The sequence below is a fragment of the Gallinula chloropus genome (assembly GCF_964237585.1).
Source record: "Gallinula chloropus genome assembly, chromosome: 16".
Classification (NCBI taxonomy): domain Eukaryota; kingdom Metazoa; phylum Chordata; class Aves; order Gruiformes; family Rallidae; genus Gallinula; species Gallinula chloropus.
Genome location: NC_140101.1, coordinates 12,630,015 through 12,657,863, shown reverse-complemented (window position 1 = coordinate 12,657,863; position 27,849 = coordinate 12,630,015). Strand labels below are relative to the sequence as shown.

General features: G+C 39.1%; 1 protein-coding gene across 1 annotated transcript in view; it reads left to right on the top strand.

Moving 5' to 3' along the window:
• Nucleotides 1-27,849, top strand: part of ITCH (itchy E3 ubiquitin protein ligase) — a gene marked incomplete at its 3' end in the record, with an annotated part of 55,478 nt that overhangs the window by 13,805 nt on the left and 13,824 nt on the right. Inside the window, exons 2-11 of the mRNA XM_084271443.1 lie at nucleotides 10,874-10,964; nucleotides 13,210-13,348; nucleotides 16,197-16,321; nucleotides 17,432-17,569; nucleotides 19,620-19,662; nucleotides 21,702-21,871; nucleotides 22,937-23,171; nucleotides 23,807-23,902; nucleotides 25,925-26,099; nucleotides 27,028-27,094. Coding sequence (XP_084127569.1) covers nucleotides 10,895-10,964; nucleotides 13,210-13,348; nucleotides 16,197-16,321; nucleotides 17,432-17,569; nucleotides 19,620-19,662; nucleotides 21,702-21,871; nucleotides 22,937-23,171; nucleotides 23,807-23,902; nucleotides 25,925-26,099; nucleotides 27,028-27,094 — 1,258 coding nt within the window. The 5' untranslated portion in view covers nucleotides 10,874-10,894. The remainder of the gene's footprint in view (nucleotides 1-10,873; nucleotides 10,965-13,209; nucleotides 13,349-16,196; nucleotides 16,322-17,431; nucleotides 17,570-19,619; nucleotides 19,663-21,701; nucleotides 21,872-22,936; nucleotides 23,172-23,806; nucleotides 23,903-25,924; nucleotides 26,100-27,027; nucleotides 27,095-27,849) is intronic.

The following is a 27,849-nucleotide window of genomic DNA, read 5'->3' as shown; positions in this document are numbered from 1 at the left end:
TTTTTCTGACTATTTTTACTAGCATTTCAGGAAAACTGTAAAAACTGCAAAAAGATGGGTAAACAGGAGGTGATTTGAACTATCTTTTCGAGGAAGTAATCAGTTACTAGATTACAATAAATTTCTTAAAGGGGAAAAAATAGCTTACAACTTTGACAGTATATTTGCTCTGGGTGATCACAGTAAGAGTATTTCATTGCCCTAATTAAAAATTAATTGAATAACATGAATAAGTAGCTTATAGCTTGTGGATTTGTGTGACCATCTTCCACTACTGTGTCACGTATCTGAAGGAGTCAGAAGCAGAGGCCTCCAGATAAATTCTTTCCTTCCCCTTCCCGTAGCAACAGGCAGGAGGAGACTCTGGGTACAGTTTTGCAGAAGATGTCCTTTTCATGTGTTCATGGTAAGGTCTAAACCAACCTGTTGTGAAGACCAATGTGAATATTTGACTGAGATGCTCAGGGCTGGGATTGTGCTTTGTAGGAGCCTCTGAGCCTCAGAGCCAGCTGAAGTAGAAATGTGGCTGTAGGGCTAAATGAGATTTTATAGGACACATAGAACAAAAAATATTGCTGCTTTTGGTAACTATCACGGATGACTTCTCTTCAGTGTGTCTTTGTGCTCAAAATTGTCCTTTGGCATAAAATTCGGGTGGTGTTGAGAAACGTCATCTCTGGTATTCTTACAGTTAGGTACTGGGGGATTTAGGTAAACTGTAACCAAGGCTGCATGCTGTAGAATATTGTGTTTATGAAACCGCTGCAAATCAAAAAAAATAAATAAATTTGGATACCTGATCAACATACTGGTAGTGCACAGTTTAACAGTGACTGCTTGTAGCTCTCTGGTCACACTTATCTTTTCCCTTAAGAAAATTCTCTTGCATGGTTACTACCAGAAAATGTTTATATTCACTATATACATTTCTTTGTACAAACCTGGAAATACACCAATGTTGGTTTTTAAAAGCAAAATATATAAAAGGGAGTTTGCCTGCTAGGACTCTGTCAATATGGATCTGTTGATTACATTGCTTCAGTCTTTGAAACTGTACTTCCTTCCTCTCTGAGGAAGGATGTCCCTGAAGTTACAGCACAGATTACTTTAAGCCGTATTTCCACAAAGCTGCATTTAAAGACATGGTTCACAGTGCAAAGTAGTAGAAAAATTAAGAGGGAAAACTAATTAAATTTCTACAAGATGTGAGAGTTCTTATTCCTCGAACTTGATGCCTTTTAGAGATCTATAGTAACAGTCTAACAGTCCTAATAGCATGAATTGTGTAAGGTCAGGGGAACTCCAGAGGTGCTGGAAGGGTATTTCCTTATCAAAGAAGAATATTGCTCATTCTCAGAAATTGGTTCCCTGTATAGTCAGTCGCCCCCAGTTCTGGAACTTTCACCTCTTAAGGGCATAAACTGTGATCATAATACTGTCAGCTCACAGGTTTCTGAGTTTAATTTATATGTTGAAAGCAGAACTTCCTCTAAACCATTCTAAAAGAAGAGTGATGCAGCGGAAATGTGATGGTCACAGTAGAGCAGTGATGGGTGAAGGATGGCTGGCTGCCAGGTGCCTACCAGGCTGCTCTTACTCTCCCTCCTCTGAGGGAGGGAGGAGACGATAAGACTGAAAAAGTTCATTAGTCAAGAATGTGGATGGAGATCACTTACCAGTTACCATCATGTGCAAAGCAGACGTGACTTGGGAAAGGTTAATTTATTGCCAATTAAAGAGAGTAGGATTGTAATAAATAAAACTAAACCCACCTTTCACCCACTCCCCCCTTTTTTCCAAGTTCAACCTCACATTCATTCCCAACTCTTCTACCTCTGCCCTGCCCCAAGTGGCACAGGGGAGCAGGGAATGGAGATTGTGGTTGGTTGTGGTTCTGTATCTGTCAGCCCTTTGTCCTCCAGAGTGGGTTTTGTCCCTTGGGATATGGTCCTTCACAAACCTCTCCAATGTGGATCCTTCCCGTGGGCTGCAGTTCTTCAAGAATTGCTCCAGTGTGGCTCCCTTTCCATGGGGCACAATCCTTCAGGAACACACTCCTCTAGTGTGGGATCCTCCATAGGCTGCAGATGGGTATCTGCTGTAACACAGTCCTCCGTGGGCTGCAGCAGAACAGCTTGCATTACCATGGTCTTTTCCCTGGGCTGCAGGGAAATCTCTGCTTGGTGGCCTGAAGCACCCTTCTCTTCCTCCTTGATTGACCTTGGTGTTTGCAGAGTGGTTTCTCTGGCATTTTCCACTCCTCTCACACAGCAGCTGTACAGTGATGTTTACCTTTTCTTAAATATGTTATCACAGAGATGCTGCCAGCATCGCTGACAGGCTCAGCTCTGACCAGCAGTGGGTCTGGTTTAGAGCTGGCTGGAGCTGGCACTGTCTAACGTGCACAATCCCATGTCTCTTCTCACAGTAGCCACCCCTGCAGCTTACCTGCTACCAAAACCTTGCTACATAAATCCAGTGGAGACAGGTTCGGGGCTAAATTTGATTGTCTTTGGTAAGTAAAAAGGTTCTGTATTCACACCTTTAGGGATTTGTTACTTCATCGAGAAAAGGCAACCAACAGTGATTTTTAAAATCCTGACCTATGGGGTGAACTTCCAGAAGATGGGGGCTAGGAACATAGCTTTGCCAAGCACGAAGTGGGTGAAAGTTCACAGATCCTTGGAAATGAACTTTGTGAGTGTGCTGTCAGCCTGTGATAACACCTGGGTACTTGCAGCAATAAAAGGAATGGGCTTGAATAGGTGTTTTGTTGTCTGCAAAGCAATTTGCTTTGGCACTCGCAGAGCAAGGTGACTGCCAACCTTCCCATCCGCAGGGTGTAACATGGTTCTGGTTGTGAAGGGTTTTCCTGAAACCTCATCACAGATGTAGGCCAGGTTGGATGGGGCTTTGGGCATCCTGGGCTAGTGGAGAGTGTCCCTGCCCATGGCAGGGGGTGGGACTGGGTGGCTTCCAATCCAAACTGCTCTCTCATTCTATGATAAGTATTGAGATAAAATGTAGTCCTGAGTCAATGCAGTATTGTGTTGTAAACCATATTATTACAAATGATTTTTTGAAAAAGAGCATTTGAGGCCAAAATTAACTTTGGAAAGCAGTGGTTTGTAAAATGCAGTAGTTAATCCAGTTACTACCAGCAGTTTAAAAATTTGCTTGGCAGTGTAACTACCATGAACTTAGTTTCACTGTCTGCTCCTCTGCCTGCCTTATTCTGCTTTAATTCCCTCTACTGTTGGTTAACATGCATGCTGAGTTTAATATATGTTGTTTTCCAAAGGTGGTATTTAAGAACCAGACATTTAAAGTACTGCTCTAAGATTACAGCAGTGAACCAGTTTTAGCTTAGTGGTTTGCATATATGAATTGTTGTCCTCTTTGAAATGGATTGTACCATGAGAAGGAAATGGCTGAAATAAAAATAGTCTCTCTCTTTGTTTTCACAAATGGTTTTAATTATCTCGTGCAGCTCCGCAGTGGCTTTTCTTGCCAGGCTTTTGGAATCAAGCAAAAGGCATATGATTTCTATGTAGACTTCTGTCTTTTTTTTTTTTTCACTCTTGGAGGATTTCTTAAAAGTTAGCAAAAGCTAACATCCTTTTAGTTAGGAAGGAAATTCATTGGCAAGTCATCTGAGTTGGTGGCAAAGCCTGTTTTGTCCCTTTGTCCTGCCTGCCACAGCTGTAGTCTTAGAGCAGCTTGTGGTTGGGAAATTACTGATGTAGTACTGAAAGGGGAAAAACTGACAGATTACATTATTTTTTTTTCCTCCCAATTTTGTATATTTCAGTACTGTTTCTTTACATGTCTCTTTTTCAATTCTTCAATATAAAATATGGATGTATTTAAAAACACAGTTTCTGCTGAGGTGTGGGTCATATGAGCAGGCTTCTTGGTGCACAGAGATGCAAATGAATGAATTCTCTGTAATCTTGATGTAAGTCTTTGGTTTAGGAGGTTTGAAGACCGTTTAATTTGGATTGCAGGGAGTGTTGTTGGAAGCATTTTTCTCTGCAGGTTGAAGTTGATGGACCAGTTTTTCTAATCTGTGCAGTTTCCGTAAGGAACACCGGTGATCCCAGGGATTGAGGTAAAAGCTACAGTGTAAATGTCATGGGGTGTCTGGTCATGTTTCCAGAGTTATTCTGTCTGGTTTAGGTAATCTCTTTGTTCTGATGGTCAGGTTAAATGTTTTTCAGCTTTACCAACCTAGAAACTTTGGATTCAGAAGTTTCTCATACTCAGTTCTCTTCTGAAAGATAGATGTTTAGCAAAAACAAGGAATCAGCATGAAAGATTAGTGTTGTATAAACAATTGTCCAAGTGTTTTTAGAAAAGCTGTTAGTCTGTAGTGTGTTAGTCTTTGCTACTGTAATTTTAAATCTGTTTGATACTGAATAGAGCCATCCTTTGATCCTTTTGTAGGATATCAATATGGTGTCAGGCTAATTACAGTTCACGTTGCCTGTGAGTTTATGAGAAATTAGTATGGCAAAGTTTAGTGTGAAGGAAGAATGTAGTATTTAATTCTAAAGTCTCAAGTAATTTTACCCACTCATGCTCATTCTCTCACAGATATATTTAGTCTCTCACACTTGTGTACTTTCAAGCACTAGGATGGCTTTGTGTTTTGAGGTGGTGTAGCCAGTGTCTCTTATGTGCAACATGGAGGATGGAACTAATAGTATCTGTCCACTGCTTATCATGCACTAGGTTCCTTTGTGTGACAACAAACTGCTTTATACATAGTTATTGTATACTCTTAGCAGTCAGGAGTTGTTTTATGCTAGTCCTTTGCCTTAGAATCTGGTTTGCTTCCGCCTGTATAAATTTTAAGTGAATGTTAATGCTAGTTGTTTTTTCTTTATTTGGAGTATCTGTATCTTTATAGCTACACTGTATTTTCCTGTTGGGCTGACAGGAAAAGGAATGATATGTGTGATGTGCTGCAACCATGCTGGCACACTCTTCTCTAAAGCACAGGCGCTTTTGCTGGCCTGTCATGTGAGCTGTAGTCTTATCAGAGTGGAGGCATCCCAGTCTTGACACAAACATTGCTCAGTATTGCTGCAAGAAATGTCTTTGTTATCAGTAAAAGCCATTAACCTTTCTGATTTATACTTGCATGATTCATAGTGTGGTTTAGATCATTAAGTTCCCACCCCCTGCCATGGACAGACATCTCTCCCCAGCCCCGGGTGCCCAAAGCCCCATCCAGCCTGGCCTTGAACCCTGCCAGGGATCCAGGGGCAGCCCCAGCTTCTCTGGGCACCCTGGACCAGGGCCTCCCCACCCTCCCAGGGAGGGATTTCTTCCTTCTGTCTTCCTTATTTCTCATTAGCTAGCAAGTCCATAGTAGGGAGAGAACAGAAGTTGGGCAGCTCTTCTACATTTTGTGGCTTATATATCTTGCTTTTCCTTCAGCCTCTGAAGGTCATGTCACTTGGGTTGCTTCCTAAACCAATTAAATTGTATTTCCCACAAATATATTTTTAGTGTATTGAATTGACTCCAGTATTGTCTCTAAGTTTGCATATCATTCATTCTTATCCAAACAGCTGCCTGTATGTTAGCTTTGTAAATAGTTAAACTGAGTGTATATACAGTAAAAAAGTAGTGCTATAGTGCTAACTGGCATTACAGCACTGGCTCTAATCTGGTGACTCCAGTGAGTGATAGCAGAGATCTGACAACAGCAGCTCAGTCACTCAACCTGGAGTCTGTTTTAGAACCCTTCATGCACTGTATTTCACAAAACAATATAGGCATCTGGATTTTAAATTTCAACAGATGTATTATGGCCAAGACTACTTTGATTTTACTGTGTTTTCAGTGAACAGGTGTAATGCTGCTCACATGCAGCAATGGCCAAGGGAGCTACGCTGCATTCTGCTCTTAAAACCCTCTTCATTTCCATTCCTTATATAAATATCCCTTGATGCAAACCTCATAATTGCTTCCCTTTCCAACCTGTACTCAACACTCTTATAATCTGTGTATATTCTTTTCCTTTGGGCTGCTTACTCAGCAGTTTTTTCTGTACGTGTTACTTGTTTGGGCAAAACCAACTATGTCCTTAAAATTTATTTTAGGGAACAAAAGATGTAAAACAATAAAACCAGCTTTGTCAAACCACTTTTTAAAGATGACTTTAAACTAACTGCAAATTTGCTAAACGAGCAAGTTGCCAAACTAGCTATCTCTGCTCAGGCTTACTGAGTAATTACATCTTAACATTTAAGAGGAAAGAACTTTTCCACAATATGCATGCCTTCAACTGAAAAGAGGCTTTGGTGTTTGGGGGGAAAGAGTGGAAGCATTTGTATTTAATTTCTTGCACATAGAGAAGTGCAGTATTTATCTAAAAAGGTGACTTTGAACTTCTGCTGAAATATCTAATCTCCTCTTAATTCTCTGTAACTCACTTGTCAATAAAAAAAAAAACCCTGTTGTAAAGGGGACATGTTACATTTCACATGCAGTATTTTTATACAGAACTGTATATTTTATACTTTTCCCAAAAGTACATCTTCCTGTGTTACACAGTGAGATTTTTCAAAACCATTGTTAAGATTACTAGGTATGTTAACGATGTTTTTTCATTATACAATTTCTTTTGTACTGTATTGTTGAAACAGCAAATAGCACTTTGAATTGGTACACCAGTGAAGAGCAGTTTAGCCTGTTCTGAAAATTAATTACTCAACATAAGGCTTACAACAGTCAACAATGTCCAATTATTTCAGTATTTTTTAAATTATAAAGGGCATGTGCCAACATATTTTCAAAGCTATTCATGTATAATAGTCACAGGATTTCATTCTGACCTAGTTGTATCTTCTATTCATTCAAATCAAAATGAAACAAAATAGTATTCTCAGGTAAAGTCAGTTTCTTTAACAGATGAATCCCATCACCGAATAGTCACCATAAATTAAATTGGTCTGTCACTGCACACATCTCTCAGGCTTTGATAGCATTTTTCTTCATATCCCTTGATGTTGTGGGATAAGAAGCTCCTTCCCACTTCTTCCCTTATTTCTTCCCTTCCTTTGCTTTAACTGAGAAGCACTCAAAGCCACTTCTCTCCCCACTCTTTCTCATGATGTCTTAGAAGAAAAATAAATTACGATCGTTCCTTTCTGTCTTCCTTTTTCTGAAAGAGTTTGTAGCATCTCGCCTGCACTCCTGTAGAATCTCTTGTTTCTTCCACACCACTCACATTAAAAAATAGGTGACGAAGTTTTCTGTCTGGGATTCAAGTGCCACTGAAGATGATGCAGTTTGGCCTAACAGCATCAGGTCATGGCATAGGGGAAGCTTCTGAGAAAGTAGTCTGGTGTGGAATTCAAAGTGCTGTATCCCAAAAGGATGTGAGGACCGAGTTTTCTACTGTGAGGCAGGTCTATTTGAAGCAATGTTTGTTCAAACCGGCCTGAGTACAAATAATGGCGTATGCAATTATGAAGCTGAGCATAATTTATGTAACAATCTACGTGTTATGGCAGCGTGTTATAAAAACAAACCTACCTGTGAGTAGCTGTGCAGCCACCAAAGAAACTCAGGCAAGCATTTGAATGGTTTATTTTTAATTACAAGATGATGTTCTGTATTATTCTCTGTTTTATCATTTTTATATGCCACATAATTTGTCTTATAAATATCTAAGAAAATGCTTCCTATATGAACATGCTTTGAGTGTCTGTTACATAGCTGCCCTGCTCTCTGTGTCACAGCTTTCAAACCTTTCAAGTAATGTTCCTAGATTTCAGATTCAGGCAAGTTTCTTGGAAATTGGTAGCAGCATCTGAGGGGAAAAATGGCAGTGTCATCTTACTATTATTTAAAGCAAAACAAATCTCTAAATATTAATGAAGATGTGTGTAATTTTCTACTGCAGAAAACCCCCTTGATTATGTATTTTCAGTTGTTTGGAATGAATTTCAACTTGTGGAATTACTTGCTGCATTACACTAAATTTATAAAGCAGACATACACCTAGTTTATAATAATTTTTCAAATTATAATTTTGCTCATAAAGTGAATATTTATAACAGTTTGAAGGTAATCATGCTCCTTTCTACTGCAAGAGTTTGAAAGGCATAGTGTGGTTAACATGCTTGCTGGCCTGTTCACTCCCAGGTGCCAAAAAACTGCTTGTCTTAAGGACATTTGCTTTTCACAGAGCCCTAATAGTGTTTCTATTGTAATAAAACTAAATGGAGACATTTTAATGATACTAATATTAATAATGATTGAAGGTTGTATGTTATCTTACTTTGTGTTTAAATTATAATTAGCCCTAGGCTGATTTTGAGCTGGAATCATACTCAATGTTACCATTAAAAATATCTGTTAATGCAGTAGCTTCTTACCAAGCAGATTTAATTGGTCTATTTGCTCTATAAAGAAAGAGCAATTAAATGCTAAAAATTAAGTTTAGATAGAGAAGTCAACTGCATGTGTGTGACTTTGGCCAGCAGATCCAGGGAGGTGATTGTGTCTCTGTACTTTGCATTGGTGAGGCTGCCCCTCACTACGAGAAGGACATTGAGGTCCTGGAGCGAGCCCAGAGAAGGGCAGCCAGGCTGGGGAAGGGGCTGGAGGGCAAACCTTCCAAGGAGCAGCTGAGGGATCTGAGGGTGTTTAGCCTAGAGAAGAGGAGGCTGAGGGGAGACCTTATCACTGCCTACAATTACCTGACAGAAGGGTGTAGAGAGATGGGGGTTGGTCTCTTCACCCACGTGACAGTTGATAGGATGAAGGGAATGGTGGCCTCAAGCTGCACCAGGGCAGGTTCAGATCTCTCTTCTCCTTTTCCTATTGTTGCACTACAAACTTTCTTAATTGCTGATCCATTCCAGCAAAAAATTGATGGAGATGGAGGTATCAAAATGGATAACATTTCTGAGAGTAATGAAAAATCTGCATAGAGCATATACATACACAGTGGGGAAGAGACTTAAATTTAGTGCCCAGCTGGGAGAAAAGCTGCAGTGTGAATTTAGCCATTATTTCTCACTGGATGCCTGGCTCAGAACCAGCCACACTGCTTGTGGAGTCTTTCAGCTGGCACTGAAGGGGAGCAGAAGGCACACTGGGGTCAAGGTGTTCAGAAACACAAAAGGAGAAATAGGGCTATTGAAGTGCAGGGCCCAGGTAGATTGGTGCTTGCTGCTGCTTCCTCTGGCACTCTCCTTTATCCTGGTGAAATGATAGAGTTTGCTTGAAGTGGAGAGCCTCTGGATTTTAGCAAATGTGTAATAAAATAAGATGCTTCAATTTTATTGCCAAAAAAATAGAGATTTTATGGTAGCTGAGAGACCTGAACAATGTGTAATATATTTTTGGGGTGTTTTTTTCAGAAACACTGGGAATCAATTGATTCCTGAAATTTGTAATTCAGCTGGTTAGTGAGAACTATGTCTCACTACATACCTACTTGCACATGTACACATGCTAACGCAACAAATGGTCACAGGACAGTCATGTCAGATGTGATTAAGCTGCTAGAACTTACTATTTTTTTATTTTCAATTAAAATTATCAAATATTAATATTTAGTGTGTTTTGCAAGCTTAGAAATTGGTTAGCTTTAACGTGCTTTTCAGTGAATATTACGTGCATATGTGCCTGCTGTATGACCAGTTGAAAATTATCAACTAATGTTAGTATTACGTGCAGTGTTATTTTTCCAGGTGGAAAATAGCTGCCCCTCTGCAAATGCAAACTCTTTTAGGCAATCAAGTGTGTCTCTATTGGTCTGGACACTATTCAACTCCTTCCTTAAAGCATAATGGATACCTAGTGAGTTTGGTAGAACTAATCAGATGATCAGAATTAAGAGTTGACCTCTAAGTCATTTGAATTTATACTACTTCTGAACTACTTCAATTAAAAGTATTTTTACTCTAGTAAGATTTCCATTTGTGTGATTCACATTTGGAATCTGGTAATTAGTAGTACTAATAACATCTGTATATACTATTTAAGGAAGTCATTAGTACTTTTTTTGGTGGTGTCGTATTCTCCAGTAGTTAACACGAACATCAGCTAGTAGGATGCCAGAACTTACTATTTTAGCATTATTTAAATATCTGTGAAATTTTCTGTTCTCAAAGACTTGATAATACATTGATAGTGTTCAGAGAACAGCAGGAATGCCTGCTTGCTTTGATGCTGGAAGGATCAAGCTAGGAGGAGTGGGAGGATTAGTGTGCAGTGAGAGGGAAGGTTGGGCTGTCGGTGAAGGCTGTCAGACCCTCTGTCAGAAGGGAGGTGTTCCTTCTTTTAGTGAAGTGCTTTGTAGAATTACAGACCCCGTATATAGACTTGATCTGACCAGGTGAAGTTGAGAGATACAGAAGCTGCTTTCCTAAATTGGAAATTCACTTTCTAATTTAACTATTTTCAGTCTTTTTCCAATGCTTCTGGATTGTGGTTTTCCTTTTGGTTTTTTTTTTAACCAAGTAATACTTGACATGGGAAGATAAACTTCTTACAAAAGACTTGCCACATCAAAATAGGCAGATACATGCACACATAAGAGGTACAGCAAACTTTATGATTGTTTGTGATTGGGATGATTACATCATTCACTCAATTAATTGAAAGCAAGTTGAAGGGACAGAATCAAAAGACCTCTTTTGTCTAGGACCTGAGTATTTACAGATCATGTAATAATAGAGACAAAGCCCTTTCTAAACAATTTTCTGTACTTTGGGGAAATGGAAAGGAACTAGAAAGAAAACAAGGGTGGTGTCTTGGTGGTGTAATGTAGCTGCATGTCCAAACCCAGCTGACTTGTTGCCTTTCTCAGGATTCAAATGCTTAACGTTGTTTCTTCACCCAGATTGAAGATCCAGTCCCTGTTATGGCTGGCAGTGGGTCCAAATCGGGACCATCCAGCGGGTTTTCCATGAAATCACAGCTTCAAATTACTGGTAAGCCTTTTGAAAGGATTTATCTTTTCTGGTTAGAGATGTAAAAGTATTTTTTCTATGATGAAAGGGAAGTTACTGGTATGTAGCATTTCAGGAAGTTTTGAGTACTGCAAAACCCAAGAGATCACACAATAAAATCAATGGTGTTATGGCAGAAATATAGCTATTTTATTCAGGATTTTATCTAAAATGCACTGAAATTATATATTTTTGTGTTAAAAAAATGGAAGGAATAATTATTTTTGAATCCTGTTAAAAAAATTGTACAGAACAGTACTCTTTGAAATGTAATAATGTAATGTAATGCTGCCTTCAGTTATGCTTGACATAATTCCAAACCTAACACTTTTTCCTAACAATCTCTTTCCATCTCAAGTGAAGTGAATCTGAACTGCTGTTCATTAAATTTGACTTATTGCTTCTCCCTTGATACATGTTTTTATGGCCACCATTGTAAAGGAGCTTTAATAAAAGTTCTGGTGAGACTATTACTGTAATTGAGAACCTGCAGATTGCATAGGCATGGATTTGTGTGAGATGTTTTGCTTTTTGTAGTGCCCCACCACCAGAGCAGCTGTTAAGAAAACTTGGTAATTAAGTTTTCACTTCTGCTTTCTACAAATTTTACTGAAGCATAAAAAGCTGAAGCCTGAGAATGGAAGATGTGTGGGTTTCTGCAGGTCTGTGTTAAGCATCAAGGGTAAAATTTGCACCCTTTACTATGGAAGATCTAGGGGTATATGCAAAGGTGATAACTGTGGGGAGGAAAAAGTTGTCAAAAATAGATGAGAAAGCTTTAGACTAGGAAGGAAGTTGTATCTGAGTAAGTTCTACTGTTTCTAGCTGTCACACTGACGTCACAAGCTTGTTTTTCTCAGCAGGCCATGAGACTGTGAGAAATCTTGTCCCTGTAGGTTGAGACTGGAGAGAAAACTTGAAGAGGTTTGGAAGGAGTTACAGTCCTCCACATAGCTGTGGAGAGCAGCAGAGCTGAGGACTGAAGTGGTGACTGCTGTCTAAGCTTACTCCATTAAAGGCCTGTGACTCACATGAGGAAAGTGAAGTGGAAAATACATCTCATTGTTTAGAATTGAGGCTGTTGAGGTGTTCGAACAGTTCTTAATTTCTGTAGAAGTTCAGCCACAGTCTGCAAACAAGCAGTTTCCTGTGCAAGCAGGCCTTAAATTTTTTGTAGATCACAGAATCACAGGGGTTGGAAGGGACCTCAGGAGATCATCGGTTCCAACCCCCCTGCCAAAGCAGAGTTCCACCTGCATTACCCTCATGCCCTGCTCTGTCTTCATTAGTTTTAAATGAACTGTCAGGTTGTCTGGGTAAGAAAGAACCATGAAAGTTAGGTACAAGACTGATCTGTGCTGCCTCAAAGTCTTGATGTCTTTGAGATAGCTGGTTGTGTTGAGGCCTGAGGTGCTGTAGTAGAGAGGGACTGGAAACATGAGGGGAAGGAAAGGCAAGGCAAGCTGTTTGTGTAACTTAATGTCAGCTAACTGAAGTTAATTTCTGAAAGGTGTCTATAATGTGCAGAGAAAGGGTTTCCTTTGGGGCCAGTTCAGAGCAGTTTATACTAAGCTACTTCTCTAAATCTCTAAAGGAGCATAGACTATAAAGGGAATCTAGGTAGATTAGCCATATGGGCTTGAATTAGTCATCTTTTTTTAAGGATGTAATGCAGCTGAGGTGGGTGACGGCAACACAGGGGGACCAAGTTGTTATTTGTTAGAACACTGTAGTTCACTGGCTAATTGGAAGTGATAATATAGTTTAGTGTTGCCAAGGAATCCAAGAATATCCCTAATCTAAGAATCAAATGTCAGGGTAGACTTGTGAGCACACATCTTTCTTCTGCAAAACAGAGGCTTTGAGCTTTTTTAACAAGTAAGTATAATAAACTCCAGAGGAGTATTTTTGGCTGGGGATAGACAGGAGGAGGCTGTAGAGGATATTTTCTATTTTAAACACTTAAGTGCTTTCACACTGATTATTACTAATTATAGTGTCTGATGTTATAGAAGCACTGTTGCATCTTTTTGGTGTTTGTGTGAGCTATGTCATTGTATAAAATGAATGCAAGAACACTTTTGTTCACTGAACTCTTTACTTTTTTTTTCTTGAGCATTATTTGCAGGCATCGATGACCTGATACTTGAGTACTGAATCACACAACTGAAAACTGTTATTTGCATGTGAAATCTTGCTGAGTAAATTATTCTTTTTCTCTTAACAGTTATTTCAGCAAAGCTAAAAGAAAAAAATAAATGGTTTGGACCTAGCCCTTATGTGGAAGTTTCAGTAGATGGACAATCAAAGAAGACAGAAAAATGCAACAATACAAATAGTCCAAAGTGGAAACAGCATCTTACAGTGTAGGTTTGGGTTTGTTTTTCAATTAATTTGAGCTAAATTAATGCAATTGACAGTAATTAAGGGTTGTGGGGTTTATTGTAAGCAAGGCATTCGGTTTTAGATGATATGAAGATACTGGTGTAATTTTTAGAGCAAATATACTACAATCTGGAATATATGTTTGTAAACCATTGCATTATGTCCTATGGAAAGGGCCCAGTGCTTCTGAAGAAATATATTCTGAGTTAATGTATGTGGCATATCAAACAAGCTTTAAGTCTGTGAGTAGTAAGGAAAATAAGATAACTTGGTATTGAAGCAGATGGTCCCATGTACATTTTTGTTGTGACATGTAAGGTTACAGTGTTTCAGAAATACCACTGCTGAAAAATGAAGCTGCTCTCTGTGTCCTGCTTTGTCCCATATTGAGCTGTAGCACAGGTCATTAGCTCTGTCTTGTGCATGTCACAAGTATAAAACTCCTGATTAGTTTGTGCCTTCCAAGTATAGGACTAGCATTAGATTCAAGGTGAACACAGCTGTGTGATGTTTCCTTGGTCAAGTATTTGTGTTGTGAGATGATGGGAAGTACAAAGCACAGAAAAAATGATCTGCAGTTTCTATGAAAGTTTTCTCTTAAGGATGTGTCCCATGGAACACTGGGATGAAGGCCAGTCTTGTGCTTGCAGATTTGCCTATGCTTAAAATCTAAATTGTTCTTGAGACAGCTTGAACATTCCTGCCTGATGAAAACCTTTTGTATTATGAAGTATTAATTATTGCTATTTACCATACTTTGCACTGCAGAGAAGTATTTTAAGGAAATAATCTTGTGTTTTACATGCATATCAATGTGTCAGAACAGATTTTTCTTTTAGCTTTTAAAGCCCTCCTTCATTTCTTCCCTTTTTGTTCTAATTGAAATGCTGAACAGACACCCAATGCACGTCAACTTCTTTGAAGATTGCAGTAATGCTACATGGAGCTTAGTGGAGTAAGTTAATTGGGTTTTTAGGAAATATTTTGACACTTCTGCTTACAATCAGATTCAGTATAAAATTGAACAGTGTAGTGGCTTCTGCAGGTGGTTGTGGACCATGGGTTTGTCTTCTAGGAGGTGATCTGTTAGATGGACCTGCATGTTCTGAAGGGCTTATCTCACTGTGAATGTCTGAACTTACCAACCATAGACAAGTGAAATTATCCACTGAAAAAATAGTCATTTATAACACCTGTTTCTCACAAAGAAAATAATTTTTAAATATATAAATGTTAGAATATTCTTTTAAAAAAGAGTGAATATTTTACCCTAAGACCAACTTTCTAGGGAAAAGAAAGTTTTGAGAGTCCCTTCTTAATTGTTATATCTATTTTGTGAAGCTCATCTTTCTGCTGTAGTCAGAATGCTTTTAAGGAAAAAGTCTGGTCTCTTAGTTTTTTCTTCCTAAAAAGAAAGGGAGACTTCCTTTGTTCTCCAAGATTTTTGTGATCCCATGCACTGTCAGCTGTCACCACCTTGATGCAGAATGTTTGATGAGATTTAGCAGTTTTGAAATGAGCATGGTTGGGTTCAGCTTTGGAGCTGGAGGGAGGAAGGCTCAGTAGCTGCCGTGTCAGAAAATGCTTCAATAGGGATGTGTTTCTTCTCCAGTGAGGGGCTTTACCAGTCCATAACTGCTGGCATCGATCTGGGAGTGGGGAGGGTCTTACTGCAAAAGTAGTCCTTGATCAAGAGCTTTAAGGATTAAGAAGTGATGCTGCTGATGGCTTTTCTAGGATCAGAGATGTACCTTTTCTATCACAGGTAGACAAATTCAAACTCTGTTTGGCAGATGCTACAGTATATTGGTTTCATCACCTCACCAGCCCGTAAGATCTTTCAGAGGGAACTTTGTTTAGTTTGGACGGCAAAGGGGCTTCATTGCCTCTGTTTGTACTGTGCCTGCTCTCTGGAAGGGATCTTTCCATCATGCTTTGAATGAAGCTCAGATTTTTCTGTCACTAAATCAAGTAAAAATTTATGAAAAGCCCCAGGGAAGTGAAAGAAGAAATAAACAGTCAAATTCTTCTTTGAATTACTTGATTGGGAGTGAGGAGACACTTGTGATAATTGGATCCATAAGGGACTCTTCTGGTAACAAACCTGGAACCAATTCTTCAAGGACATAATCAAGTTAGCACAGTATAGAAGTACCACATTCTACTTCTGGAAGTGGTGAGGGAAGGTTCTGAATTGTAAAGCTGTGGAAGATGTAGTGTGTTCTTCTGTTCTCAGTAAATGCATGTTGAAGCCAGAAGTATGCTAGTAAAATGTTAAATAAGTTTGTCTATATTCCTGGTTTTGGTCATAATACGATGCAAGTATGTGCTACCTTATTGGGGGAACAGTAATCTAAAAACACTTGAAATAATTTTTATTATTTCCAAATACCTACCCCTTTATGGGATGTCCTAAAGTTTTCTGATAACCTCTTCAGAAAGCAAGTTTGCAAATTCCCTGTGTGAAAAATTCTTACATCAAGGTATGCAAACACTCATGAACTATGAAGCTGCAAGAATCAGTCTTTTGTTCTTACCCTGGTTGCACTGGGATGCTAGTTGTAAGCTGGTAGATTTTCTCTAGATACTTCCTTTAAAATAGTAATAATAAAATATGCTCAGTCTGTGAACAGGCTTGTCAGTCTTGATTATGTGACACGTAAAAGCAACTAGATGCTAAAGTGTGATAATTAGAAATGCTTTGATGTTGCCACCATTATTTCTTTGGTTTTAAATAATTTGAAGTGACAGTTGGAGTAGGTTGCTTGGTTCACCCGCTTTCCCCTGCCAGCCAGTGACCTTACCCAGAGCTCCACTTTCTCTTTTCAGAATCGTCACTCCTGTAAGTAAATTAAACTTCCGAGTCTGGAGCCATCAAACATTAAAATCTGACGTCCTTCTGGGAAGTGCTGCTCTGGATATTCATGAGACTTTGAAATCAAACAGTATGAAACGTAAGTAGGAGTTTAACAATACCTTGGAAAGCCACAGAATTTGTCAGGATTTGTCTGGTAATGAGTGCTGTGTGCAGCTCTCTAGATGGCTCTTAAGAACTCCTTTTGTTGCTACAGATTGCAGTGTTATAGCTTCCTTTTACTTTTTCAGTGTAATCTTTCTTGTTACACAGAGTCTGCTATGGTGCCATTGAAAACATGGTATTTTTCACTTCCCTAGTATGTGCAAGAGTGAAAGCCTAATTTAAGAAAATAGGGTTTCCTTTCATATAGCTTCAGAATGAAAACTCTGATGTATTCCTGGTGCTGGACCAGGAAATGGGTAAAGTTATTTTTGTTCCAAATAGTGTTACAGGGATATGGTGTATTATTTCACACATCTTGGAACTAGTCAGCCTTTAGGCAGTATGTGCATCCTGTGAAGCTTGAAAGAGAACTACAGATTTCTACACACCTGTTACTGAATTTATATTGCTAAAATGTAGGACTTTATGCTGTGGTGCTTATCTTCTGGACTTTCAGATGTGGATGTTGTAAATCACTGGGGTTTGTTTCAAATTATTTCATTGAGAATGTTTGTTTATAGTTCTCTTTCATTGCAAAGCAGTTATTTACCCTGAAAATACCTATGGTCTGGGGATGTGATGCAAAATCTTCACATTCTAAGGGTGAATTTTGATGTCATTAGATAAATGAAATATTTTGATCAGAAGATAGAATTGATATCTGCTCTGTATGAAGAACAGGGTGAATTATAGGTCCTATACTGTAGGTTTTTGAGGACAGATGTACTAATGGCTTTAGCAGAGTGGACAGACATGAGGCTCAATCTCTGCTGTAATGATAATCCTTTCTTTAGGCAGCAACAAGTACATGCTACACTTTCGCCCTTCTTGTAGAAATAATTTTTACTGACATCTGGAAATGATTAGTTTTACCACACAAAACATAAAAATCCAGAGAAACAGAGCCATAGTTTTGGGGGTTGTTTAGTTGGTTTTGTGGTATTTTTCGCTTAATCACCGTGATCTCTGATCGGCTTCATCATTTAAATGCACTTTTTTGGCCATGTAGTAAGATAAATTCCTGTTCTTCTCTGTACTTTTTCAGTTGAGCAGGTGGTGGTGACGTTACATCTTGTTGGTGACAGAGAACCAACAGAAGTGGTAGGAGATCTGTCTGTCTGTCTAGATGGGATGCAGGTAGATCCTGAGCTCCTAACCAACGGTGATGCCTCAAGTACAAGAAGTAAGTAGCTTTCGATTCACGTCCTCTACACACATCTGATATGTGAAGCCTTTTCTTCTGGAAGCTTTGACACAAGGTTTTAATAATTGTAGGATCAGTGGTTTCTATAACTTACTGTTTGTAGAGGCAGGAACTCATGGGCATTTTTATTTGAGGTGGAGTTATAGTCAGATATAGGTCAGGTTTCAGACTTGTTGCAATGAAAATAAGATCAGCACCATTATTTCTTGAACTTTGCTAACTTATATCTAGCAATCCCAAATCTTTTAATGAAAGTCTCTAGCTTCCCTGAATGCTTAATAGCATCATAGACAGAAAAGGATAGAAAATAAATTAGTTTGATATAGTATAAAAATAATAATTCTGCTCACTAGGAACTTACATAGGCTTATATATTTTTTTCTTAAAATCTCATTTAAATAATTGTTTTCATAATTTGTGTTCCCTGTGGAGTGCTGCAGAGAGGGATCCATTATCCTGTTTAGTTGGTGTCTTCACTTTCAGATAACCAGTATGATTTTTAACTGAAAATCTTGAATACATGTGAAATGTGTAATTGCACTAAAATAAAAAATAAGGAGGCTTAATTCCATTGCTGCAGGACAGGCAGTGGAAGACTTCTGAGGGTATTATCTGATGCAGAGTAGAAGTAGATAAGAGTTTATTTCCCCTGAAGGCAGTGTTGGAGAGACTATCTGCTGTAGCAGCTAAGCTGGACACTTAATTGGCAATTTTTTAGGCTTTTGGGCTTTTTTCTTTTAAAAGAATTAGAGGAAGTTGCTTTGAGATTCCATCTAAGCATCATGATAACATTGAATTAACACACTAGCTTTGTAACTATTATTTCTTAAAGCTTTTAGTCCATCTTTCTTTGCATCTTGTTTAAAAGGATCAATCACATGGTTGATGGTGTGGGATTTTTTTTCTGTGAATAATGCTGACATTGCGTGTGCTGAGGTGTGTTGGTAGAAGTACCAGGTGAATGTTACAAATCATCCTCTTATGCAGTACTTCGTTTTCAACTGTAGTTTCTTCCATTTCCTAAAATTCACCTGCTGAGAAAAAGCATGTGGGTAATGGACTTGAGTGCTATGTACAGTTTGATATTGCAAGCCACAGGTTCAGAGGGGGTTCCCAGGTAATCAAGGGACTGGAGCACGTGAGGGAAGTGTTCGATCTTACAGTAGTCTAACACATTCTTACTGTGCAGGCTAAAGGTACTTACAGGCAGATAACTTCAAAAGCTACTCCTGTGCACAGCCCACGAGCAGCACAGTATTATAAGCCATGACTACATCCTTGTCTGTTGGCTTAGATCTCTGCATAGTTCCCATCAGAATCGATATCCGATTTCTTTGTTAATGGCATTTGTTTAATTCTATGGAAATAACTACTTCTGCTATGTGGATGAGTTCTGTGCTGCATATTCAAGTTTTGCAAATGCTGACACAAAAGGCAAATATTTCCAAGCTGGCTGAATAAGCAGTTGCTGAACATTTGCAAATCTAGGCTGAGCTACTGTAATTCTGTTTGGAGTGCAGGCATGCTTTGTACCTGCTTGAATTCCTTTATGCGAAGTAAGTTACAGATAAAGGGAAGGATGCAGGCTAGAGACCCCCAGAAAACAAAGCCCTGAGGTTGCTTGCTAGCCAACCAGAGAGAAGATTTTAGAGAAGTTCCTTCCCTTCCTGTTCTGCCTGTCATCATTGAAAAGGGTATGAACAGCCAGCTCCACTCGAAGAATGGAGAATGCTGTTTGATACTGCAATAAAGGCAGAAGACAATGTTACTGAACTGTGTGCTTGGGAATATTCAGTCTTAAATTAGATCCTGTTATATCTTCTGTAAGGTGAAAATATTACAGTGGCAGTGCTTTAAAAAAATCTTCACACACACACACATATATAGACATGCAAATTGGATACTTTGGAAATAAGACAATAGATGAGCAGCACATAGTGTTTCACCTTCAGGTGTTAAAGACTGCTTTTCTTGGAAGTGATTCAGATGTTGCTTATGCTAACTTGGTGTTGTCTTTCTGGTACTTAAGGTCCTACACAGAATGATAGCTCCAAAGTAAGGAATGAGACACGGTAAGCCTTTTGTCCTCTTTTTTTTTTTTCCGTTTTGTTACTGCCTCTTGGCATTTGCAGTTCTGAAAGGGGAATTGTTTAGTTTATAAAGATGACAGTTGAAAACTTTGTGAGTACAGTCTGCAACAGTATCTGTTAAGATTTCAGTGTGTCCTAAACAAGAATACTTTATCCTTGTACATTGACATTTTAAATTGTTTTCCATATGAGCCCCATCTTCCAGCTTCAGTGTGCCTCCATGCCTGACTGATCTTTTAGTTTTTCCCCTTCATGTTCCTCATCCTTCTCCCAGTGATTGAACAAAGTAAAATAATTTTTTTAAAAATAAACTCCACTGGTGAGTAAATGGCACTGGATATTTATATATATATATATTTGCTTTATAGAGTGGAGGTATCAGAATTATATTTAGCTTTGTTAAGAAGATACCAAAAGCTGTCTAGCAGTTGTGTGTGTGTGTTAAGGTCACCATCGGATTATGTAACCTTCTGCTTGGTAGGATAAACTGTGACCATACGTGTTTGTGGATTAACATGCAATGAGCACCATACCACTTTAATTAGTTCCCAGTACTACAAGGATTTTAAGGACCTGTACAATGTGCAGCATTCTTGGATGTCATCTGGAGTAGCTAACTTAAATTTCACTTCTTTTTTTAATAGATGTGTAACTCTTTATCTATGTCATCTAGAGTCTTCCCATGAAAGTTTTGTTTGCTGTTGCTTTTTCATGCTCAGAAAAATGTTTCCATGCTGGAGTATTCAGAATGCCTGGGGGTGTGTAATAGTAACAATAGATGACTTGGCTGTAGTGCCAACCAGTGGGGTGTCTGGTGTTCGTTAAAGGTTCATTTTGAGGATGATGTAAATGATCTGGAATATATCTTGCAGTGGTTATTATTACATATATAACTGTTTTGATATGCAATGTTATACCTTAAGCCAACTGGTGAAATACATAAAGATAAAAGGTTATACTTCTGACTTCAATGTTCAGGCAGCAGCAGTTTGCTTTCTGGGACTGAGGAAATCCTAGGCTACATCTCTTGCAAACTTGAGATCACTACTTGCCAAACTCCAGATTCTTAAACGCTTTTATAACTATTTACTTGGGGTTTGGTGTGATATGATATGACTTGTGTGCACCACACCTAGTGTAGAGCAAGTGTGTTTGAGGTCAAATGTACATGATTGTACTTGATCCTCTAGAACTTATTTACTTAGGCTTACCTACTGGCTTTTATTTTGTGTACCTTTAAAGCAGTGTTATTCTAGAGCTACTGGGCTGAAACTGTAAGTTATGGTTTTATTACTGATGGCCTGTTTACTTGAACTGTCAACCCACCAGAATTTTAATTGGCAGTCTTTTTATTTTGCTGAGCATATTCAGAAGATAAAATGCTTTAGAAGTAGCACTCTACCTGTAAACCTGCTTGAGGAGCTACAAACATGTAAGAATTATACTCTGCTAGGTATAACTGCATAGTACAGAATTGCTGAGCAGTACTACCTAGTTTTCTAATTCTTGTAAAGTTGAGAAACTCATTCATAGCTGTTGGTCAAAATTTTAATGCTTAGTCCTAAATTCTCTACACCTTTCCAGAATTGAGTTTAGGGGGATAATTGGTGTATGCATAAGGAAGTCTTCTAAAAATTTGAAGCATTCTGTGTGTTCTGAGCAAAGGCACCCAGGCCATTCTTGGGTCTCAGCTTCCCATTGTGTTAGAGAAAAGTGGAATTTGTGGACAGAAATAGCTGAGCAGATCTTGGGCCTAAAGGCAGGTATATTGGGTTGGGAAATGAGAGGGGATATTTCACTGATGATATGTGTGTTTCACAGTCCTTCTGTCAGCTGAGGTTTCATATTACTCAGGAGATTAACTCTTACTGTGCTTATGCAGATGCACAGGGTTTTATAATTACTGTTATAATGTCAGAACCTCACCTAGTCATAACTATAGCGTTCTAGTGACTTCTGTTAAGTGTGATGTCATCCATACACTATTTAGAACAGTTCTCCATTGTTCTTTCTTGAAAAAGGACTAACTCAAATGGCCTTGAAAGCTGTGAAGATGGTGCTCCCAGTGAAAACAAGACTGTTAATGGCAGCGATTCTCCATTACTCACAAATGGAAACTGCAAACCTTCTAGACCTCCCAGGCCTTCCAGACCACCTCCACCCACTCCCCGCAGGCCCGCTTCTGTAGCTGGTGTGTATCTGAGGGCCTGGCCCTTGTTTCAGAGCTGCACACTCTTTGAATGAATATTTTTTAAGTACACTTTTTCCCTGGTAAATTCTTTGGCACATAACTGGTGGAGGAATCTCTTAGCTTGCATTTGGTACGTGATGTTTAATCATTGTTTCTACTAGAAAGTTCTTGCTTCAGTGTCTGCTAAGCAATGATTGCAGTGATACAGCTGCAGAGTGTGGAGATGGGACCGAAAGACCACAGCTGAATGCTGGAGCTGCACCAGGAGATCTGCTGAGTTTGAGGCTTGAGCTGAAATCTTCCAAAGGACTCTCAGAACTGTCTCAAGTTGATAACACTGTGTTTTGAAATACTAGTTAGCTGTTTCTACAATTCTAGTTAAATCATGTGAAACAGTAGCACTTAACATTCCTTATTATTTTGTACTGAAATAGATCTGAAAAGTTTTTAGAGTAACTTCTTTATCCTCATATGCTGCAGTCTGCCTCAGTAGTCCTGCTATTGCAATTGAAAAAGATGGACGAGACTGGATGGGAAATTGTGATACAGTAATTACTTGAAAACATTAATTCAGTGTAGTTAAGTAATAAAGCCTGGCTTGTGTACAGCTCTTAATCCCACCTGCCACATGCCATTCACTAAAACAGAAAACATTTAAAGAATATATGTATACCCCTCCCATTCTGTGATTATTTATTTCCATGCAATCTCAGATACCTTCTTAAAAATTTTATATTCCAAATTAGAAATGGTAAATGCAAGAAGGTGTGTTGTTGTTTGACTCTTAAATGTTTATAAGAAGTAGGCAGTTTGCTTTGGTGAATACAATTTATTCTATCAGAAACATCAAAATTGTGCTGTTGGCAGTTCTTGCACAACATTGGTACAAAGTGAGACAAAATTGCTTTTTAGTTTTTGTGTAAAATGTAGCTGTATGCAAACCCTTTGAAATGCCAGTTCTTGCATGTTCACTTCTGTGATTTACAACTTCTAAAATTAATTGGTGATAATTATCAGTTAAAAGGATGGTTTTTTCTTCTCTTTTTGATATCTCTGACATCATAGCAAGTGTAAATGGTCCTTCATCCACATCCACAGAAGATGATGGGGCCAGTGCAGGATCACTGGCCGGTACAGCTGCAAATACATCTTCAGAACAGAGCCCTGAAGGGGCAACAGCTGCAACAACAGCTCCTGCAACTGCTGTGCTCACCACACCTCCAGTATCAAGACAGATCCAGCCAGTAAATCCTTCACCTCAGGCACTGGCTACAGTCAGTCAAGGTCCTCTCCCACCTGGGTAATGATTTTTTTCATTTTTTTATGCTGGGTTTACTTACTCAAAACTTTCATTTAGAGTCTATTTAAAAATAGAAAAGTTTCTGGACTCAGAGTGAGGGAAAGGAAAAGCTTCCTAGTGTGACTGTTGTAACTGGTGAACTATTTATCTGGCTTAATTTTTAGGTAGTTGAACCAAAAGGTAGGAAAGGTCTGAATTAGCTCACAGGATAATTGTGAAAACTAAAAGCAATCTTGAAAAAGCTGGTTGTTGCTCTACCATTTTGATTTCAATAGAAATGGCAAATGAGCAATACTTTCCCCTGCAATGTTACATCTGATGCAAACACAGGGTAAGTCATACCAGACACTGCTTATGCAGAAAATATCACCAGTGCCCTTATAAGCTCTGCATATAAACTGAAGCAATGTTACTCTAAAAGGGCATTCTGCTCCACAGACAAGTCTGTTCAACAGGTTATTGATATACTTGATACTGAATACAAAACTTTGCTTCACTGTTTGCAAAAATTGTATGTATAGGCGTTAATTTTATCTTTTTATTTATGAAAGTAAACATTTCTCATCTTTATGCTGTAGATGAGTGGATGGAGTAGTTTGATGTGGAGAAGGATAAAAATACTGTTTTATTTTCAGTTGGGAGCAAAGAGTAGACCAACATGGCCGAGTATACTATGTAGATCACGTTGAAAAAAGAACCACGTGGGATCGGCCAGAGCCTCTTCCTCCAAGGTGAGCCAGGAGAAGTCATATGATTGTCTAGGGTGTGCCTGAATTTTTCAAAAATTATTTGACTGACAGTTTCTGAAAGGTAAAGAACATGACTGTAAATAGAAATATGAACCCAGTGCAAACAGATGCTTCAGGTTGTCTCCAAGGAGTTCTGCAAAAATGAATAGTACCTCCTATGGAATATAGTTGAATGTCAAAAATAAGAGTCTGAATTTCCTGTCAAAGATGAAGCAAGTGCAGATTTACTGAGAAACAGATTTAAGTTAAAGACAGTAGAGAGCCCCAGCTGTAACAGAGAACCAAAACCACAGAAAAGTATTTTGGGACTGAGGTAACTATCAGCTTGAGCAAGAATGCCCATGGTTACCACTTTATCCTGAGGGTACTATTTGCAGCCCTTTGATCGTGCCTCGGGGTTCCCAGATGCTAATCCACTGTAATCTTATAAAACAGCATTGGTTATTAGGCTTTTCCAGCTGTTAACATCCAAACAGCCAATTCTGTTAGTCTTTACAGGGAAGCTGTGTTCACACTTGTTCTGTGATTCTTATTTTTCAAAAAAATGTAAGGAAAGCACAAGAATATTCTGTGTCACTTTGTCCTCAAATGGTTCTCACACTGCACAGAATTACAAAGTAAAAACATCAGATAGTGAAGACTACTTGGCATTGAACAAGAAAAACTGGCAGGCAGTCTCATAAAGGGGACTGACCTGTCACAGAATGGGAGAATAGAATCGTATCATTGTTTTGATTGGAAAAGGTCTTTAAGATCATCAAGCCAACTGTTTATCCAGCACTGACAAGTCTGTCCACTAAACCACGTCCCCAGGCACCACATCTATGCATATCTGCAGGGATGGTGCCTTCACCACTTCTCTGGACAGACTGCTTCCCCTTTTGGGGAAGAAATCATTCTTAATACTCAATGTGAACTCTCCTTAGCACACCTTGAGGCCTTTTCCTCTCGTCATAACACTTGTTACTTGAGAGAAGAGGCCAACCCCCACCTCACTATACTGTCTTTCCAGGGACTTGCAGAGAGCCATCAGGTCTCCCCTCAGCCTCCTCTTCCCCAGACTAAACCCCTCCAGTTCCCTCAGCTGCTCCCCATCAGACTTGTGCTCCAGACCCTTTCCCACTCCATTGCCCTTTTCTGGACACCTCAGCACCTCAGTGTCCTTCTTGGAATGAGGGGCCCAAACCTGAACCCAGTGCTTGAGCTGAAGCCTCACCAGTGCCCAGAACAGGGGATGGTCACTGCCCTGGTCCTGCTGGCCACACCACTGCTGATACAAGCCAGGATGCTGTTGGCCTTCTTGGCCACCTGGGCACACTGCTGACTCATGTTCAGCCATCAACCAGCACCCCCAGGTCCTTTTCTGCCCAGCAGCTTTCCAGCCACTCTGCCCCAAGCCTGTAGCATTACATACTCAATTTATTTTGATCTCAGGGGACTGACAAGTGTATTACCTAAGTGTACTCAGAATGGTAGGTTTTTTCACTGTTTGTAAGTGGTACTGCTTTCAAATGAACTGAAAATAATAAACAAAACCAGGAAAAAAAAAACCAAACCAAAGCAAACCCTGATGCCCACACCTTTTCTGCCAAGCTACAGTGTGAGGAAATCGAGCATTGTAAAGCCCAAACTATCAAGGGTTTTGCTGTCTATTTGGGAAAAAACCAGCAGCTTCTGCTGTCTTACAGGATGAGTGGAATAAATGCAGTAATGGCAGTACTGACCGTGGTTTGTATAGCTTGTAAACTAATGCAAAACCCCCTGAAAATACAGTAAATGGTACGTAAGATAAATATAATACTTGGTATAGTATATGACTAAGTAAATGTGATCCTCTTCCAACAGTTTTAGCTCTTACAAAGTTTAAGTGGATGCCAAAAAAGGGGGGGGAAGTCTTCTGATGAGCCCATGCTTTATATCCAGTTCCAACATACTGCCTGAAAGTGCCTCCAGGCCCTTGAAACTGCATGCTATTGAGATTGTTGCTTGTGATTTTTTTAAAAGCTGGGAGCGACGCGTTGACAACATGGGAAGAATTTACTATGTTGACCACTTCACTAGAACAACGACGTGGCAGAGACCAACACTGGAGTCTGTCCGAAACTACGAGCAGTGGCAGCTTCAGCGCAGCCAGCTACAAGGAGCTATGCAGCAGTTTAACCAGAGGTTTATATATGGGGTAAGGAATAGAATGATGACTCTAAAGGTTAAGTAACAGGGGTATATTGTTTTCAACCCATTACTGTCTCTTGCTATTGATAGTGTAAGTGTGGGGGTTTGGACATGCCTGTGGGTGACTTCCAGCTTTGTTATGGATTATTCACTACAATAAGTATCTTTGTGTTTAGCACGGCAGGTAACTTGTTCCTGTCCTTGTAGTGACTGCAGGCAGCACGTGCAGTGTAGTGGATTTTGTGTGTCAGCTGAATATAGGTGGAGTTCTTCGATAAACTTTGTGTCACGCTGGTAAAAGCCATTGATACAAAACAAACTACAGCTTAGTAACAACCTGGTTTATTTCTATTGTGTCTTATATTGGCTTGGCCAAAGATATGGAGGCTAAGCAAGCTCACAGGACATTTATTTCTGCTTTGGGTAAAATGAAATCTGCACGATGAATGTTACGAAAGAAAATTGAAAACAGTCCTTCCAGAATTTTACATCCATTGCTTACCCCTGATGAACATTAGCCTTTAGATAAATCCAACTCGTGCTGTCAGTTTATTGAGAATGGTGTAGCTTCTAAATTTGCTGTATCTGTAGAGAATAAAAATGGACCTTGGGAATGGTGGTAGGAAAAACTGTCCTCAATGCAGGAATGAAGTGGTTTGCTTTCTGATTGTTTTGGGTGCTACTGTACTAATTTTCCCTCTGTGTAGGCAGGGACACTAAACAAAGAATAATTTTCTTGGCACTGTAGTTAATTAAGCATGCCAAGGCCTGTAGAATAGATCTTTTCTGTGGAGAAAAATAAATTGTTGGCATCTTTGTTTATATGTAACGTTAACAAAAATGCATTTGCTTCAATAATTCATGTTGGCTGTGGTAGAACATCTGGAAAGCAAATGCCTAGTCATTAATGCACCATTTGTTTCGGTGACTTGCAGAACCAGGACTTCTCATCCACACAGAACAAAGAGTTTGATCCTCTTGGTCCTCTGCCACATGGATGGGGTAAGACTGACTTGAAAGTGTTTTGTAATGTGGTGTAATTAAACATTAGAGTGCACTTCTGCCAAATTATGTTGTTAGCTGTTCTGGGCTATTTTTTAAGAAAAGAAAATCTGAATTAAAAATATTTTAAAATTAAATCTAATCAAATGTGCTGTTAAAATGGAGTCCTGACAAGGATGTGGCATTTCAAAGTAGATTAGAAACTATCAAGTATTCTGGCTTACTCTCCCTATAACTATCATAATAGCTTCTTTCACAGTCATCCTTTTTTTACCATTTTATTAGGCAGCATTTCCCCCCCCCCCATACCATTCCTGCCAAATCAGATTCTAAATTATCTCTAAATCAGACTGCCAAATTCTCTCTCCAGGCCAATTCTTGGAGAGTATTGTTGGTTTCAATTTTTTTTTTGTATAATGGGAACTAACCACTTTTTGATTTGCCCCTCTCCCCAGAATAAATTTAGGTTTGTACCTTACCAGGTGAACAATTTACTATTAATATAATTGGGGAGTGGGGGTGTGGGGGGTGTGCAGAACAGTATGTACACAAAAACAATTGTAAAACCAATTTCTGGTATGACTGTCAAGCAGAGAAAAGAATTCAAGTTTCATGGTACAAAGGTAAAGTTCTCTGAATTGTGTAATTTTAAAGCAAGTAATAACTCGGTTCAGTTAGACCTGGAGTTGTCTGCTTTTCAAACATAACTACTTGGAATTACAGTTCTGGTGTTGATGCTGTTTCATGTCATAAAA